Source organism: Mercenaria mercenaria, chromosome 9, assembly GCF_021730395.1.
Source record: "Mercenaria mercenaria strain notata chromosome 9, MADL_Memer_1, whole genome shotgun sequence".
Taxonomy (NCBI): Eukaryota; Metazoa; Mollusca; class Bivalvia; order Venerida; family Veneridae; genus Mercenaria; species Mercenaria mercenaria.
The window spans coordinates 82,316,122-82,330,752 of NC_069369.1; the positions used below are offsets into that span (position 1 = coordinate 82,316,122).

The 14,631-nt window shown below is 33.7% G+C and overlaps 1 protein-coding gene across 1 annotated transcript in view; it reads left to right on the plus strand.

Annotated features, from left to right (window-relative positions):
• Positions 1 to 14,631, plus strand: part of LOC123546331 (uncharacterized) — a 72,802-nt gene that overhangs the window by 41,534 nt on the left and 16,637 nt on the right. The window contains exons 19-27 of the mRNA XM_053550676.1: positions 85 to 240; positions 2,490 to 2,675; positions 3,577 to 3,684; positions 4,108 to 4,224; positions 4,905 to 5,218; positions 9,443 to 9,583; positions 10,597 to 10,724; positions 13,002 to 13,168; positions 14,408 to 14,545. Coding sequence (XP_053406651.1) covers positions 85 to 240; positions 2,490 to 2,675; positions 3,577 to 3,684; positions 4,108 to 4,224; positions 4,905 to 5,218; positions 9,443 to 9,583; positions 10,597 to 10,724; positions 13,002 to 13,168; positions 14,408 to 14,545 — 1,455 coding nt within the window. The remainder of the gene's footprint in view (positions 1 to 84; positions 241 to 2,489; positions 2,676 to 3,576; positions 3,685 to 4,107; positions 4,225 to 4,904; positions 5,219 to 9,442; positions 9,584 to 10,596; positions 10,725 to 13,001; positions 13,169 to 14,407; positions 14,546 to 14,631) is intronic.

The following is a 14,631-nucleotide window of genomic DNA, read 5'->3' on the forward strand; positions in this document are numbered from 1 at the left end:
ACATTTTGCAATTTCTGCGTAGTAAGTGGTGTAAGACTTACGTTTTTCCTGAAAAACAATCTCTAGTTGTAGTTTTCGTTGTAGATGGAAAGATAATCCATGACAAACATGACAACTCTAGCGCTAATGTGAAACCCACGTTGAAATGTAATCATGGAAGTAATGAACACAGTTATGCCTCCTGCAATAGAATAGTTGACTGTGACGATATATCGGATGAACTGGATTGTCATTCACAACGTAAGAAAATAATGCATGTACATCAAGAAGACATGACACAATTGTTTCTAAAAGCGTGTAGGACCAATTCGCATGCAGTTTACGAATTTGAATAATCGCGAGAGAAATGAGTCATATTTTTCAGTTTCTTCTAATTGTTTTGCAACTTTTATCAAATACTCAAACTTTCAAAAGGAGCAAACTAGACATTTTCATCAATACATTTATCGGTCAATACTCCTCATTTATTCCGAAAGATGTCATGTGTGAAAATTGCAGATCCAAAATTGCAAACGCATTTACACTTCGTTATCATATAACTTAATGTCTTTTTATGTACTCATATAAGAATATTATTCAATGGAAGGCAGCCGATCATATTATAGGAACAGTATTTACTTTTCTTTCATTTGTTTATGACAATAGATCGAAGCTGAAAACACATATACACATGTCGCCATCAAACACCGTGACATGCATGGAATTACGTCACTAGCGGTGTTAAGCATAAATTTGAGTAATTGTTTTACTTCTTGAATAAATACTGTTTCCAAATAAAAAAAATAATTTTTGAAATAAAAATACTACTTTTAAGAATTTAGATTCTAACCGTTAACAACATTGAACATGAACGTCGAATTCATCATAGTAAAGTAAATGTAACAGTCTGGCTTATCTCAGTTTAGGCAAACCAATATTCGGCCAGTAAAACTGATGTACTTGTATATGAATTTATTCTACAATGTTCATATTCTAGTATTAAAGCGGCATGCCTCCAGATCGTTCGACAACAAAAAAAAATAATTTTTTTAGATATCTTGAAATAAATGCTATATTTCTTAAGAAGGCTTTAAAACTGAATTACTCACAAACATTATGTTACGGAAACACATGAGAATTTGCTGTTTTTACTAATTTTTACGATGAAAATCGAAAGCGTTTGTCACTTTTACTCCAGGTAAACTGTCTCGTTTATAAATATCTTTATTTTGAATTAATTATTCACTACTTCAGCCAAAGCGCTATTGGTTACGACGACGAAAAATGTCTTTATTGCCGCGACGGTCCGGGGTTTCTTGATTTTTAATGTTTAAAATATTTTAGAAACAAACATTCATATTGTAATGTTCATAATATGACCAAAACTTCAATTTGAAAGAAAGATTATTTTTTAGCCAAATCTGGAGGCATGCTACTTTAAAGCCTTGCTTCGCGACTATTCAAATTATATTGTGTGTATGCAACCCTGATTACAATAGGTAACAGTAAACGGCCACGCGCCACACTTTATTTCATAGTTCATAGTCAAGATTTTCATGCTTTTTCAGTGACAATTTAAGGTTAAAAGTAGGACCGGAGCAGGTCTTTAAATTTAGTATTCGATCCCAGCCTTTGTTTTAGAAATTAAGTAAAAAAAATGAATCATGCTTACAGTGAGAGATTGAATTCTGAAATTACTAAAACATTCTTACGATAAAAACGTAATAAAGTAACTGATTTTAAAAAAATTGATATGTCTTTCTTAAAGACCCATCACGACCTAGTGACCTACTTTTCCCCCCACAAATACTTCATGAAAATCATTTTATTATACAGGTAATATACAGCTATACTACAAGTTTTCAGGTGGACAATTTAGAGCCTTCCTGAATATATGTGTTTTCACAACTTTATCTGCAAACTTTTTCAGTCAATCTGTTTTCAGCATAGTTTCAAGAATATAGATGAATAACTGCCTTACACTGTAGAAACTAATTGCGATTGAAATCTAACTAAATACACTAATTTATGTACATATTACTACATTAATTCAATAAAATGTCAAGATATTAATCACAGTGTCTTGGCCTAATATATGTAACTGTCAATTTGAATTTAAATTCTTGTATATCTCATATTTTTCATGCAAATCATGTATAATTACCATCATGGAAATACAAAAGAATACATTTATTTTGTGGTGCCTCTTTAAGTCACAAATTAACTTTCAGATATTAAATGCTAATACATACAACCCCTGATTGATTGAAAAAGTATCTTTTATTAATTGATAAAATGGCAATTGCTCACTCTCCAGTGGTGTTGCAAATCTTTCCATGAAATCATATTATACAATAGACAAAAAGTTGTTTTACAAAATTTCGTATTGATATATATGTTGTAACTTTATATGTTAGAAACCTCGTAATAATATCAATATTGATTTTATGAAAATTGTGTCGTACACGCGGCGTATGAAATACAACATTCAACTAATCTACAATTTACAGTTCACCCGCTGCTAAAGACAGCATCTTTTGTTGAAAGTACTAGCCGTGTCCCAAATGTGGACCCTGGATCAACATTTTTGTGTGGCAGCCTGGAGTGGATTTCATCTCTAGCACGTTGTGACGGAATAATAGATTGTAAAGATGTTTCGGATGAAACTAACTGCTCAAGAACGACCTCAACTGAAGGTAAGTAAAAAGTATTGATGTTTTAATTAAAAGTAAATGATGTTAATCCGACCAGTAGAAGCAACTACAATACCATGTAAGAGATGTTGTTTTGTATCAACCTTTATGATTATTTGTATAATATAACAGATAATACACCTATCTATTGTATACTCATTAGGTAGCCACACAACTTTACTGTATTAGTTCATATATATTGCACGATGTTTGGTCCGACTCGCCTAGGTCGTACGCTTAAATATGAATCTTAATTCTATGCATTATTTTATAAATATTATAGTATTTAATATCCTATTTTTGACAAATATTGTTTAAACAGAGATTGACCATTACGAAAAGAAAACATTATTATTTATAGCGCATTACAGCGCATTACAGCGCATTCATTCTTATAGGTTATAATGATGTAATTCGGTCCAAAATGTGCTTCCGTGGTGTCGAAAGAAGTCCCTAATAAATAGATCCTAATTTTTCCATTTTTCGCGCATTTGCGCGTAAATCGGGGGCCAAATGGGCATTATTTCACTCGTGGAATGAATTTTACATAAAATAGGACACGTTTCATGCTAATACTCGCATGTTTTCGAGTTGTTTACTTGAAAACGAAAGTAGGGTGTTTATTCTGCGGACCGTTTTCTGAAATGCGGCAATATGAGGGTACCTGACTTCAGTCGACTTGCATTTCACTGCATACTATTCAACACCCCTTTTTCTTTTTGTTTTCTTGAAGCAAATGTATGGATATCTTGTGGAAAATAGGTCTACAACGGAGTGAAAATCTAGAAACTGTAACAAAATTGGTCTGAAGTAGCTGAATTTTATATGAAACAAAGAACAATTTCTTTTATTGGTATATAGCCATAACAGTCTCATCTGCAACTTTATCGGTACTTTATTGCAGGTGGTTGTGGTACAAACCAGTTCACGTGTGGTAACGGAGTATGTATCCATGTTAGTCTAGTGTGTAACTTTGTCACTGACTGCGCAGACTCCTCCGATGAAATATGTGGTATTGAATAGTTCCTTCTTTGTTTTGAAAATTTCGTCTGTAATATCATTATAAGGGCTTACGATTGTCGTAAAATAAATTTGAATTTTTTGAATTTGTATTCCATGTCATAACGTCGTCAATACTTCATATTTGAACGAACGCGCAAATATTAATGATTAGCCACTAGAATTAAATATAATTGTCATTCAATTCAACGAACATGCTCAAACTTGACACAAATGCACAGCTGATGATAATAATAACTATAAATAATACTTAACTCTGAACATCCTTTTCAATACTTTCCCTATCCTTTAATATCTGTGGGCCAGAGTACTACTACTATAATGTTTGCAAATACAATGTAGATCAATAATCTTATATGAAAAATCTCTGTCCTTAAGGTAAGTAGCCAACAATTAAAATGTGTCTCCTCTTAAGATTTCCCGGACTGTGGTGAAGATGAATATACCTGCGAGAGTGGTCAGTGTATTCCATCATATCAGAGATGTGACGCCTTTCATAACTGTTGGGATGGAACCGATGAAAATAACTGCCGTAAGTTTGGACGTTACATACTATACTTGCATAATTTTTTACATATATTTGAGACAGTATAATATTATAAGGTCTTGCATCCTTCTACTCTAATTGTTAAAGCATCTTACGTAGAACAATTATGTATTGATACAATTTTTTGGAACTCTGGTTATGTTAAACGAACGCCGTTTTGCTTTTGAAATACTAGTACTGTTAAAATAGTTTTATTACACTTAATTTTTCTTAATAATAGAATTCTGATTATGCCGGTGCTTGAGAGCGTGAGGAGGTGTTGCGCATTTCATAACCTCTCATTAACATACTCGAACCCAGTCTTCCAAATTATATTCTTATATATTTTATAATCAAATATCAAGAAATATATGTCGTCGCGTATGTATATCTGCGTTTTTAAATCTTTATTCGAGACTCAGTTTGAATTTCATGCTAATATTGCAACAGTATTAGAGTGTTCCATACCAACATCAGGTATGGTACGATCATTCTTTATAAGTAACTAAGATGGAGATCAAACGGCCTACGTTCACTTTTGATTCGAGTCAAATTTGCCTCGCCCAACGATAGAAACCGTTTATACACATTTAATCTATGTTAAGAAACTATAGCAAATATTCACGTGTAAGCCTGGTTAAATACACATCTCCTTTCTTCTTATTCATGAATTCTTCCATGAGCAGAATCTTGCAGTTCGCCAGCAGTTTTCAATTGTGACTTCGTGCGATGTCTGCCTTGGAGAATTGTTTGTGATGGTTACCCGGACTGTAAGGATAACAGTGATGAGTCATCATGCGACACTAGTGACGTCACTTCCTGTAAAGAATGGTGGGAAGCAGGATATAGAGAAACAGGAAAATATATAAGTGAGTACAGAATTAAAATTGCGTCGATCTATGGGGGAAAAGATGCAAGTTCATTTTCACGTTATTCCAGTCCAATCTTCGAATTGGGCATTGAAAATTGTGTGGAGTATGTAACACTGGAGCTGTGTGAAGTTTGTTTTCATGAAATTGTTTTTCCTTTTTATGTTCAAAAGCTTTGTAAAGGCTTGCAATGTATAACTTGGTCAGCTTATTTGTTTTCCAGTTTCGATCAAACAAGGATGAATGGTCTATTGTAATCTGAGTGAAGTGTAAAATACTGATTTCTCTCATTTCAGTATTAAGCGCCTTTGAACGTTTATTTTATGGATGAAAAGAGCGCTATAAAAATCTGGTAAATAATAATAATAATAATATCGTGCTCAACTACCTGCACGATGTTAAATACAGCGATTGCATACCATTATATTAATCTCTTCGTTACATTCTTAAGTCTTTTTTTTTAGTTAGTATATATAACATATTCAATAATTTATATTCAGTTTTACTTAGCGGACGAAAGTTTTGTATTTGGTGAAAACTTGGCGTATAATCGTCATGATGTACAGTTGCTGAAATAGTGGGTCTAAACTAACCATAAAGAATTCATATATTTATACCTCATACATGTTTATAAAAAAAAAACAACAGGTAAATGACTACTTGTTGATATAATTGGATCTATCATATTGATATCGACTACCGTCTCGGCCAATATTGTTTTTTTCTTGTACATATCACGTCATATGGCACAAATAAAAGTCAAGCAAAAATCAGTAACTTGTTTTGTTTTAAGCAGTATTCTTTTCCTATCTTGGAGTAAATAATTGTTATAACCCAACCTAACATGTTGGGGTGGGGAAGGGGTGGGGGCGCTATATAAGAGTCAGTTTTGTCACGTCCCGTCGCGTCACGTCCCGTCCCGAAATCTATATCTCAGTTATTACTAAACGGATTTGACTTCACCAACTTAAAATAAGACATGTTCTACCCCTTATTCACCCACAAATCATGTGTACATCCAAGGTGCATAACTCTGACACACAATTTTTCATGAATCATGCCCCCTTTTACTTAGAATTTAAGGTTAATTTTGATGCATTTTCACTATATCTCGGTTATTACGAAAGGCATTTGTATCAAACTTGAAGTAGTTGTTCCACATGATCACCCACATCATATGACACAAGGTGAATAACTCTTACACCAATATTTCCTGAGTTATGCCCACTTTTTGCTTAGAATTATACTGATATAGTGTTTGATACACTTTATCTGTACCTCTCTTATTATTTGATATTTTTTAACACAGACTCAAGCTGTTATGCAATATTCATCCACCATTGGAGTCATTGAACACTCCAGTGACAGTTCTTGATAGATTTAAATGTTTTTGGTACACAGGTAAAATACAGGTAAAGTTCGACTTTGGCTACAAACCACCAATTCTATAATATATAGTTATGGCCCCTTTCCAACTTAAAATTTGTCAATCTCGTGGTTGCCGGACAATAACTCACAAAAGGCTTAACATATTTAGATAAATTTTGGTACACATGTGTAACATCATAAATACAGGTCAAGTTCGATTTAAATTGCACCTTCTTGTGGCCATGTCTTTCTTATGGTTGCCATTCTTCTGTGACAAGACCGTATTGTGGGGGTATTCGTCACTCCTGTGACAGTTCCAGTTCTTCTTTTCGTAATAAAATAGAGGATTCGATGTTCTTGATTATTACATTCGAAATTTCAATTTCCGTTTACTTACTATAGGTATTGAAACGTCAATAATTTTCCATATTGATATTTAAATTTTGTATCAACTGCGTTACTTTATTTTAATATATGTCGTCGCACTACAAAAAGAGGATAACAGGCAACTGTCTTTTGATATTAATGTAATCAGGCCGAGACTGATATGGCCTGGAGGTTCATATCTGCCGATCCTGGAAACACTGATATCAAAAGACAGTTGTCTGTTATTCTATTTATCATGAAACTCATACAACCTGCACTCATTTCTTATTTCGTAAAAATGACTTCCGAAGTAAAAATATATTCATATTTTACGGATTTGAAAATTCACCCGACCCTAAACATCTGAACGAAATAATATGGCAGCCATATTTAATTCGGCTTCGACAATGACTTCATGATATTATTATAAAAAACTATTAATGAAATAAACTTTTACCTGCGTGAAAAATCAAAATCAGTCGCATGAATAAATCAGAGCATGTTTTATTTTCATATTATTAAACATTTGACTCGGGAAACTACATAATAATATAACATGTCCAAAGCGCTGAAAATTTGATGTACGAGCTAGACCGTCGGTATGACCTGATATCAAAATAAAACATCAAGCAAGTGACATTAGACACTTTGCATAGAAGTTTCATGATAAAGTTCATTAACGGCAACATTTTCAATTTGATTGTGGTTTTAGCATAAGTTTAATATTTTATTTATGTATCAAAGTAAAAAGATTACCAGTTTATATCAATAAATATTGAGTATCAAAACGGGGAGAAAATGGGTAGGCTGCCGGGAAGCTCATTCAGTAGAGCGTTTCGAGGCCCGGGTTCATTTCTGCACATTTTTGCTCACCCTGTGACATTTGGCGCCCAACGAGGGACCATGACTAAATAAACTCCGAGATCATGTTAACCTTGTTCTCTATCCCATTAGAAATTAGAGTACGAATTTCATATAGTGGGAAAGTATGTCCCGGTATAGGACTTGAATATCAAAATTGGGAGAAAATGTGTAGGTGGATGGATAGCTCAGTTGGTAGAGCGTCGGAACGGTACTTCGAGGCCCTGGGCTCGAGTCCCGGTCTGGCTGCACATTTTTCTCACACTTGTAAAAATATGCACTCGTTCTTTAGTGTAATGATATTGACCTCCTATAGCCGCGCAACATTTTCGCTACAGAACTCTTGTATATCTCTTGATCCATAGCTATTAACCTATTATTCTAAACTCTTTGAATACTAATTTTAACCCTTAACAATTTTCTTCACCAGTTTCAAGTGAACTTTCGGTTGAAATAGCAGTGATATGTGACTTTTCATCTGTGACAAGCATGGGAATTATATATACAATCTTCCATCAGGTTGATATCATAGAGTGGTAAGTACGAACTACTTTATACGATTTAAGTTAGATTGATTACCTGCATATATTGTTTAAAGCTGGGAACAAATCGTTAGTGTGTTTATATACATAACGAAACAACAGTCTTTATTATTTAGAAACACTGTTCATTTAACTCATATCTATTATTTGCTCGAATTCCGCGATAAATCCTTATTTATTCCCGATTTCTATCTTAGAATCTAACTTTCTTTTAATGATGAGGGATACCTTGTTACCAGGTTAGATTCAAATTTATTAAACTGCAGAAATTCATAAACTTCGAGTAATCATCTTATTTAGGCACCGAAATCTTATGTCTGTTTGTCTTCGTCCCTTCAAGTATAAAATGATTAAAGGTTTTGAAGAACATGACCCGCTAAAGGTAAATCAAACTGAAAGAAGGACATGCTACATTTTTGGTTTATTTCGGGTAGATGTCTGCTGTCTGTGTTGTTGATATTTTTATTAGCATATGCATTAGTTTTCTTATATAAAATAAAATTTGCAATCGTATATGTCGCGGAACGCTTATTTCCATCGTATCGCATATTCTCTAATTTTTAGCAGCTATATATGATAACGGGGTTTTAAGACCTTCAGTGCTATTTTCTTTACCTTTATGAAATATTAGAGTTAATGTTTGAGCAGAATATCAAACAATTAACATATGTCTGATCATATTTTGAGGTGATAAGTAGCAATGACATCAGGAATGTTTAAAATATCACATAAGTTACTTTTTCTTTTTTTTAAAAAACAGATTATTAAATTAACTAATCTTTCAATTTTCCTGCAGTTCAAAACATTTTGTTTCTAAAATAAGTAACATTTTTGTTTTCTTTCAATTATTCGAACAAATATCAAAGCTTAAAATACTTAAAAAATGTCTTTTATCTGACATTTTCACGGAAAAAACACGTGTGCTTGCAATTACCAGTCTCATAAACCATTTTGAAAACAGTAAAAAGCTGAAACTATGTTCTTTACATACTAGTCAACTTACAAAGCCTTTTTCTTCCTGTAGTTAGATATATAGGTTCGTTCCATGGTGACATTTATTTCGTTCAGGGTATCAGGTTTCAGGAGTAGTCTCAGTCCTGATCTGCGTTTTTTCGCTTTAAAGTTGAGTTCGAAATCAACCTATTACATATTGAATAGTTTAGACTGGTCTCCTAACTCTTATTTTAATATATTGGAATCTGCCTGAGAAGAAAATAGATACGCTTTATATATTTCAGGGAAGGAAATATGGTATTCTATACAAGATTTGTCGAGTATGACAACAGATATGTTCCATACGACGACATTTTTGACTTTCTGTTTGCTTCTACAGACGACACAGCTAATTTTACACAAGAAGTAAATTACGATATGAGCCGTGCCATGGGAAAACCAACATAGTGGCTTTGCGACCAGCATGGATCCAGACCAGCCTGCGCATCCGCGCAGTCTGGTCAGGATTCATGCTGTTCTCTAATTCCAATAGGCTTTGAAAGCGAACAGCATGGATCCTGACCAGACTGCGCGGATGCGCAGGCTGGTCTGGATCCATACTGGTCGCAAACGCACCATGTTGGTTTTCTCATGGCACGGCTCATATTACGATGATATTTACGAAACTTGGTCAGAACATCATATCATTGGTGGTCCCTGTCCAATTTGGTTTAATAGATATTAAGATCTGCAACTTTCGAAATAGAAAGTTTTTAAGTATATTCTTGCCATAAACCGATTGATAGATTTTCAACTACTTGAACAGAAGAACAGTTGTTCAAAAAAGTTTGCTTGATTTCGTTTAGCGACAGTCTGGCCTGAAATTATAAGACTTTAATGTTCAGCAAATTTGGTCAAAAGTATCCTTGCAAGTTTATTTAAATCAAATAAGGGACCGCTGAATAACAATAGAAATACTTTTAATAAATCTCTCACGAATAGTTTGATATTTATAAAATGTGATAACCTAAGAGAATAATATCTGGTGTTAACTGTAAGTGAATTTGTTTTTAATTTAAAATGCTTAGTATTTTATGCAAGCTGATCGAAAAGAACGTGAATAAGCTGGTAAAACATTCTCTGCAGCTGCTACATAATAATAATGCAAAGGCAGCCTTAATTACAGATGGCGCACAAGTCACTGAATTTATACTTACACAATGTGGTGATTTATAGAAATTTTATAAATTGCAATTCGAGATTTACTTTGTTGATCCTGTCTGCAAAACTGCAAAAATGTTTCTCAGTAGATGAAACCTATAGAAAATATGTATTGCGACTACATTGGAACTTTGGCCTTTTCAAAGCAAACAATACTGAACCTACTTTACATTACACGATGAAATACACGGAATGTGAACTTTACTTTGTTATTTTAGATTGTACAGTCCTGCGCTCCGCCGCTTGACGCAGCGTCTGAGGTGGACGATATCAGATACAACCACGCCTATTTATACTGCCGGTGTTTAAAAATAACAATCGGCATTGGTTGGGAACCAACTATTAAGTAAGTGTATATACTTCTTTAGTTTAAATATAACAATCGAAATTGTTTGGGAACCAACTAATAAGTAAGTGTATATACTGCTGTAGTTAAGATATAACAATCGGAATTGGTTGGGAACCGACTATTAAGTAAGTGTATATACTGCTGTAGTTAAGATATAACAAACGGAATTGGTTGGGAACCGACTATTAAGTTAGTGTATATACTGCCGTAGTTTAAATATAACAATCGAAATTGCATGGGAACCAACTAATAAGTAAGCGTATATACTGCCGGATTTTAAATATAACAATCGAAATTGTTTGGGAACCAACTTTTAAGTAAGTGTATATACTGCTGTAGCTTAGATATAAGAATCGGAATTGCTTGGGAACCAACTGTAAAGTAAGTGTATATACTGCCGTAGTTTAAACAAAACAATCGAAATTGCTTTGGAACCAACTCATAAGTAAGGGTATATAATGCGGGTGTTTAAAAAAAACAATCGAAAATTGCATGGGAACCAACTATTAAGTAAGTGTATATACTGCTGTACTAAAGATATAACAATCGGAATTGGTTTGGAACCGACAATTATGTAAGTGTAAGTGTATATACTGCCGTAGTTTAAACAAAACAATCGAAATTGCTAGGGAACCAACCAATAAGTAAGTGTATATAATGCTGGTCTTTAAATATAACAATCGAAATTGCTAGGGAACCAACTGATAGGTAAGTGTATATACTGCCGGTGTTTAGATATAACAATCGAAATGACATTGGAACCAACTATCAAGTAAGTGTATATACTGCCGGTGTTTAAATATAACAATCGAAATTGCATGGGAACCAACTAATAAGTAAGTGTATATACTGCTGATAGTCAAATATAACAATCGGAATAGGTAGGGAACCAACTATTAAGTAAATGCTGGTGTTTAAATAATAATAACATTCGGTATAGGTAGAGAACCAGCTTTCAATCTAAGTAAGTAATCATTTGTTTCTAAAGTTTTAGTAAGTTAAGTAAACATTTTCTTTTCGTTCCATTCTCTTAAAACATGTATATATTTAAACTTTTCTGCGTTAGCTTTTTCGAGCATTCAATGCAATATATAATGAGGTTTTATTCATACATGATAGTACAATTATTTTTACTATTATGCTCTATACTATATGATAAAAAATCGGATTATGCCATAAGAATTATGCGAACAATTAAGCAACTAGCTTCTATCAAGACACACTGTCTGACAAAAAATTAACACTTTTTGTAAAGGCTTGCCAAGGACTATTTCTTTGAAATTATTTCAAAATAAGACCTATGGGTTATAGGAGGATCAACCTGGCTTCCTGGCTACATGGTTATTTTTTTAATACTGCAAACATTCTTAAATATTTTTAAGCCTCTAAAAGTATTTTATCTGATGGCTTTACCATGTTTGAAGTCGGGGGCAATAAAATGGCAATTTAGAAACAGTATGCTGGAGTTACCTCCCCTGTTGATGAAGAAACTTATATATAAGAAATATGGCAGAATAAACATAGGGACGTGAGCCAGTCTAATTTTGGCTGTGATGGTCGCGTTTATATGATAAATAAGATTAACAGTTTTGACAAAAAATATTTTTTAAGATCAAACAATACAGATATATGTTAGGACTATGGCGGCAGTATTTATAACGATCAGCATAATTTAAGAAAAATCTTGATGTCACCCGATGATTTATTTGAATTATTTTAAAACTGGGACAACAGTTTCTACTGTCTATACATACTACGTACATATAGGAAAAAGTGGCCATGCCCCCAAATTGCTATGCATTTTGCGAATCATGGTAATTTGAGACATTTTAGTAGCGGGTCACATATGGAATTATCTAAACAGCAAACCAGCCGTTCGGGTTGGGATGACGTTTGAAGTTATTTCTATTAAAACTTTGGCGGCCACTGTCTTTGGAGACGGAATATTTTAAGCATTCTTACTTGAAGGTCACCAATGGAACATTTGTGTATACTTATTTAAAAAATCAGGCTACCAAATTTTGACAAGACGTTTTTGTTCTTTTATGTTGGTATGGAAACACTAGTTCTGCATTGTATATATTTATTTCAACAATTTTATAGTAGACTATCCAAACGCATCCAACGTTTTACTGAGTGAGTTAAGTGTAGATGTCATTTACGGAAGGACAGGTGAGTAATCTCAATTGTCATCTCATCTTGAACTGGAAACGTTGAAAAATTAACCAACTTTCTTCTCCTATGTGCTTATCACGTTATTATTTATATTTCAAGTTCTGTTCGAGACTGTGGCACAGGGGGACTTCTAACTGAGGATGAAAGAGACAGTATTTTATTTGATTATATCTACACCGCCAATCATAGAGCACTATCTTGGAAGAATTCGGACATACCATCTGACAGTCTACGTCTTCAAATAGGACCCGTTGTGTTTGCGGAAGGTTAACATAAGAAATTTTCTGTCTAAGCATTGAGGGACACAAATTTTTTCGTGTTCGGTTTCTGGCGCCTGTACTGTTTCTTTTAAAAGCTTCTTTCAAAAGCACTATTTAATTTCGTTACAGAAAAAAAAGATTACTGCATGAACAGAAACGATTAATGGTTCTTTGAAAAAATATTTATTTCTTCGTAAACCAAAATGTACCTTTTATAGAAAAATTACCAAAAATCTCGGTACTTTTGATTGCTGTCTACACTGCTGACTGTTTACATCCGCGTTTTTATTTTTTTAGTAGTAGTATTGGGAAACTGACGAAAATACTATACTTTCAATATCACGTTCTAAAAATAAGTTTCGGTACACCATGAAAAATTAATTATAACAAATTAACAAAATGAAATGTAAATGTAATAACTGTAAATAAAACGTATAAATATATACAATTTCACGGAAGGTAACTTAATTCTCATTTCCATTTATATACCTTATGTACTTGCTGTTGGATAATTAAAGCAACTAACAAGAGTTTCTACTTCTGGCGAGCTTTCTCGGTGATATACGGCTCGGGCTGGGTTATGTGCTCTATCCTTCTTGAATCGTAAAGTCATTGTATTATTGTATTCAAAGCTAATTTCACATTTTTCTCAAATGTATTTCATCATATTTCCCATGGGTGTTGATTTCTCACATGATATTGGAATCAGTTATTAGAACATTGACCGAAAATTATACCGTCGCAGTTAAATAGTAACCAAGCGACAGCCGTTTTCTTAAGGTAAAGAAAAGATTACTACTGCCTATGTTTCAATTTTGAACCACCTTCCCGACCGAGCCGTAAAAAGCTCTTTTCCTTCAAAATACAGTAATGTACCCGCTTTAAACTCAAGAACCCTGCAACGGTAGTCATGTAACGTTGCGGCCGTCAAAAATGGGAGGAAGGGTTCTTCCACTACTGGTGTCGCTGTGACTGAAAGCGGTGATAAATTTCCTGGGAATAGCGGAGTTAAATAAGAGCTTAAATGGCATCAAACAGATTCCATTTTTTCTTTGTGTGTCCAGAGACCTCTATGGCAGGAGAGGGGTGGGTACTAACCTCGTCCCATCATTTATGTTCTATAACGCAGTCCTTTCTCTCAAAATCGTGCCTACATGTTTTAAAATCGAAAAATGACAGCTGCAGTTAGTAAATTATATAAAACGTTTACATGATTAAAGTATAAACCATTGTTTTGTTTTACAGAGTATTTTACGGATGCGTCAACATTCGGTTGCGGAGAGGCACGTAACGTGTTTAATATGTCACTACTGTGCGTCTACGACACTGACCAAACAGGAACTATCATTGGATGCAGAAGTGGATCACACCTTCAAAACTGCAGTAATTCCTTTTTTTTTGCTGAATTGTTTTCTTTTCAAGTAGATCTTAAACAGTATATCTGATAATAGTTTTCACAGATGAAAACA